This window comes from Dipteris shenzhenensis, chromosome 11 (assembly GCF_047967505.1).
Source record: "Dipteris shenzhenensis isolate YYH24624 ecotype China chromosome 11, Dip_SZ_1.0, whole genome shotgun sequence".
NCBI classification, from domain to species: Eukaryota; Viridiplantae; Streptophyta; class Polypodiopsida; order Gleicheniales; family Dipteridaceae; genus Dipteris; species Dipteris shenzhenensis.
Genome location: NC_141606.1, coordinates 5,012,575 through 5,016,667, shown reverse-complemented (window position 1 = coordinate 5,016,667; position 4,093 = coordinate 5,012,575). Strand labels below are relative to the sequence as shown.

At 45.6% G+C, this 4,093-nt stretch overlaps 1 protein-coding gene across 1 annotated transcript; it reads left to right on the top strand.

Annotated features, from left to right (window-relative positions):
• Positions 1-679: 679 nt before the first annotated feature.
• Positions 680-3,471, top strand: LOC147896524 (pentatricopeptide repeat-containing protein DOT4, chloroplastic-like). Its single transcript, XM_087381571.1, has one exon. It carries the CDS (start codon positions 1,140-1,142, stop codon positions 3,264-3,266), a length of 2,127 nt encoding a protein of 708 aa, XP_087237697.1. The 5' UTR covers positions 680-1,139; the 3' UTR covers positions 3,267-3,471.
• The last annotated feature ends 622 nt before the right edge of the window (positions 3,472-4,093 follow it).

The following is a 4,093-nucleotide window of genomic DNA, read 5'->3' as shown; positions in this document are numbered from 1 at the left end:
AACTCGATTTCACAAACAAAAACAAAAAGACAAAAACCAAAATGTACGCGCATAACATATGACTATATAACATTACAAAAGTATTTGAGAGTGTTCAGAACTCCTTCAAAATTTATATATAGATACATTACTGCAATTGAAGACACTCCAACATATGAATGCTTATCTTGGGAACGTTGCTATTTAAAAAGAAGACAACATACATAAAAGAAGGCATACATTCTTGGGTAATGAACAAAAGACAATGTGATTTGTTTTTCGAGAGGAAAAGCATCATATTTGCATAGAATGTAGGAAAGAAATTCAAGCAAATAAGATGCCAAAGTATTTTGTACCTCTACAAATTCAACGAAATAGTGAGTTGGTTGATGTGGTAATCCTAAATGACGTTGATGAGGAACGATTAGTTGCTCCAAGAATAGCATTTACTCAAATTAGAGGATTGACACACACTGGAGAATATGGGGTATAGGGTAGCATTATCAACATGGTGTCTGACACGAGTAAAGTACAATATATCTTACCACAATTCATTAATGATGAATCATCCATAATACTTGGAATTAAGAAAATTTTACAATATAAGAGCACAAACTTGCTCGGCAAAGTTCGTCCAAGTATCCTAATGTGAGCCGCTTGTGCAAACACTGAGAGATTGACTGTGCTTTGTTCCCTTCATTTAAGATTCTTTCCTTCTACCTGGCCTTGCCACCTTGTCTAAATGGGGACTGAGCACCTTGTTAGAAACATAGTGGTAAGGAAACGTATGTCCACGAACGTCTCCTCTAAAGCTTACTCTACCTTGTTTCTGGCTTCCACATGCAGCGTCTTCCGTCATGGCTGGAGTCAGGGAGGCCAGGACTCCATTCTCAAATCAGGCACTCTGCGAAGTACCTCAAAAAGCCTGCGCTCAGGTACGATGAATTTCACGGACACATTCTGGCAATTGATTTTCATTTTCGTCATGCTTCGCTCTGTAGCTTCAGTACCGAGCGATTATGGCACGAGAACTTCACCAAATGGGCGGAATCTGGACAAAATGATTCGCATAGGGGAGGCTGCAGGCATATTCAGTCATATTTGCTAGTCTGTGGGTCGGAACAGACAAATCGAAGGGCTCCAGATTTCAGTCAATCATTATGGGTATACGGCTGGTACAATCTAGGACGAGAGAAAAAGGAATCCGGAAGCAAGAGAATGTACGGACCCGAAGGGTCGAAGAGCCACCAGAGTGTGGCAGCAATTGCCAGGCTATATTTTCGTGTGGAGTACAGGTGAATCAAGAACTGCAGAGTGGCCGGCAGATGCAGAGCTTCGATGTGGCACTCACTTCTTTGGAACGGATGCCTAAGTTGCCTTCGGTTGAGAATTTTATGTGCATTGTGCAGAAGTGCAGAAAGCAGAAAAGTCTAGTGGATGCCAAGCGCTTGTATGGGTACATGTGCGAAAGTGGGCTGGGAGCCCATAGAGCTCTCGGGAATTACCTTGTTCCAATGTTGGTGGAATGTGGGAGCATGTGCGATGCTCAGAAGGGCTTTAACAGGCTGATTGATAGGAATGAGTACTCTTGGACTTCTCTCATCACAGGCTATGTTGAATGTGGAGAATCCCAGCATGCCCTCAAGCTCTATAAGATAATGCAAGAGGATCGTGTTCATCCTAGCAAGTATACGTTTGTGGCTCTACTCAAGGCTTGTGCTAGGTTAAAGGATCTGGAAAAAGGCCGAGACATACACGCTCAGATTGCCAGAAAGGAATGGGAAAGACATCCTTTTATTGGCAACACTTTGGTCGATATGTATGCCAAATGTGGAGCTCTAGCAAAAGCACGGGAAGTGTTTGACAAGCTTCCAGTTCGAGATGTAGTCTCGTGGAATGCACTCATTGCAGGATATGCTGAACACGAGCTGGATGAGGAAGCTCTGAATTGTTTTGAGCAGATGCAACTGGAGGGTCTCTCTCCAGATGTTGTCACGTTTGTTGGCAGCTTGAAAGCTTGTGGCTGCAGAGGAGCTATAGACAAGGTCCGAGAAATACATATGGAGATAGCGAGAAGTGATTGGGACAGACATCCATTTGTTGGCAGCAGCCTGGTCAATACCTATGCCAAATGTGGCGCACTTGCAAAAGCATTTGAAGTGTTTGACAAGCTTCCAATTCGATGTGTGGTTTCATGGAATGCACTTATTGCAGGGTATATGGAGTACGAGTGTGGTGAGGAAGGGCTGAACTGTTTCAAGCAGATGCAACTGCAGGGGGTGTCCCCAAACGCTGTCACATTTTTTTGCAGCTTGAAAGCTTGTGGTAGCATAGGAGCCACAGACAAGGGCCAAGAAATACATGCTGAAATTGCCAGAAAGGAATTGGAAAGGCATCCTTTTATTGGTAACACCCTGGTCGATATGTATGCCAAATGTGGCTCACTTGCAAAAGCACGTGAAGTGTTTGACGAGCTCCCAGTCCGAGATGTGGTCTCATGGAATGCACTAATTGCAGGTTATGCTGAACATGGACTTGGTGAGGAGGCTCTGAACTGTTTTGAACAGATGCCACTGGAGGGTGTCTCTCCGGATGCTGTCTCAATCATTGGCAGCTTGAAAGCCTGTGGCAGCATTGGAGCAATAGACAAGGGACGGGAAATACACTTTGAAATTGCCAGAAGGGGGTTTGAAAGAGATTCTTTTGTTGGCAGCATCTTGGTTGATATGTATGCAAAATGTGGCTCGCTCGCAAAAGCATGGGAAGTGTTTTACAGGCTTCCAGTTCGAGATGTAGTCGCGTGGACTGCACTAATTGCAGGATATGCCCAGCTAGGAGAAAGTGCAGTTGTTTTCCATATTCTTGAGAGAATGAGAGGAGAAGGTGTAAAGCCAAACGAGGTTACGTTTCTTAGTGTTCTTACTGTATGCAGTCATGCAGGTCTACTGGAAAAGGGCCACAAGTACTTTGTGGCCATGAGCAAAGACTATGGCATTATTCCAAATATTGAGCACCACATTTGCATAGTTGATCTCCTTAGCCGTGCGGGGCAATTGGATGAGGCAATAGTGATGGTAGAGCAGATGCCATTCCATCCCAACCTTGTGGTCTGGCATACAATGTTGGGGGCTTGCCAAAAGTGGGGCAATGTGCAGCTTGGAAGACAGGCCTTTGAACAGGCAGTGCGATTGGATGAAAAGGATGCCGCCGCTTATGTCTTGATATCTAACATCTATGCAGATGCTCACATGCAGGAGCGTGAGAAGAAGTCGAGGCAATGCAAGTGAAAGAACATGCATGGAAGAAGCCATAACAGAAGAGTTGGACTAACTTCGTGAAGTGTGTATCATAGTTACCAAGGAACGGGAACGTTCTGAAATTTCAAGTGCCGGAACGGGAACATTACGGGAAGGGGGAACGGGGGAACGGAACCTGAACGCCACGTCATATGACACGTCATCAATCATATAAAAATATACCAATTATGGAAAGAATGAGTAGATGGAGGGAGGGAGAGAGTAGATGGATGGAGGAGTTTTGGATGGAGGGAGGGAGTAGATGGAAGGAGGGAGGGAGGGAGGGAGTAGAAGGATTGAGGGAGGGAGTAGTTGGATGGAAGGAGGGAGGGAGGGAGTAGTTGGAGAGGTGCTGGATGGAGGAGTTGGGCTGCTGAAGGAGAAAGAGAGCAGGTGGAGGGCTGCAGGTCGAAATGGTGGAAAGCAGGCGGCCGCCGCTCGCGGAACAGGGTTGAGGGGGAAACCCTAAACCCGGAACACCGGGTTTAGGTCCGGAACGGGGCTCCCTGATAACACCCTGGCTGGAACGTTCCAGAAAGGTTCCGGGGGGTTCCAGGGTTCCCTCTTCTCTGTAACGGGGTTCCATGCATTCCGGATGGGGGAACGGGGTTCCTTGGTAACTATGGTGTGTATACATTTGTGGGTAAGAATATAACACATCTCCAAAGCAAAGATATACATACAAAGCTATAAGATATCTCCCTGAAAATGAGGGAACAATGTTGTCTGAGATTTGTGTTGTGTGTCACGGGACATACTGAGAAGCTGGCTATTTTGTGTGCCTTAATTCACCCAAGGAAAACTGTTTTTGTCAGGGA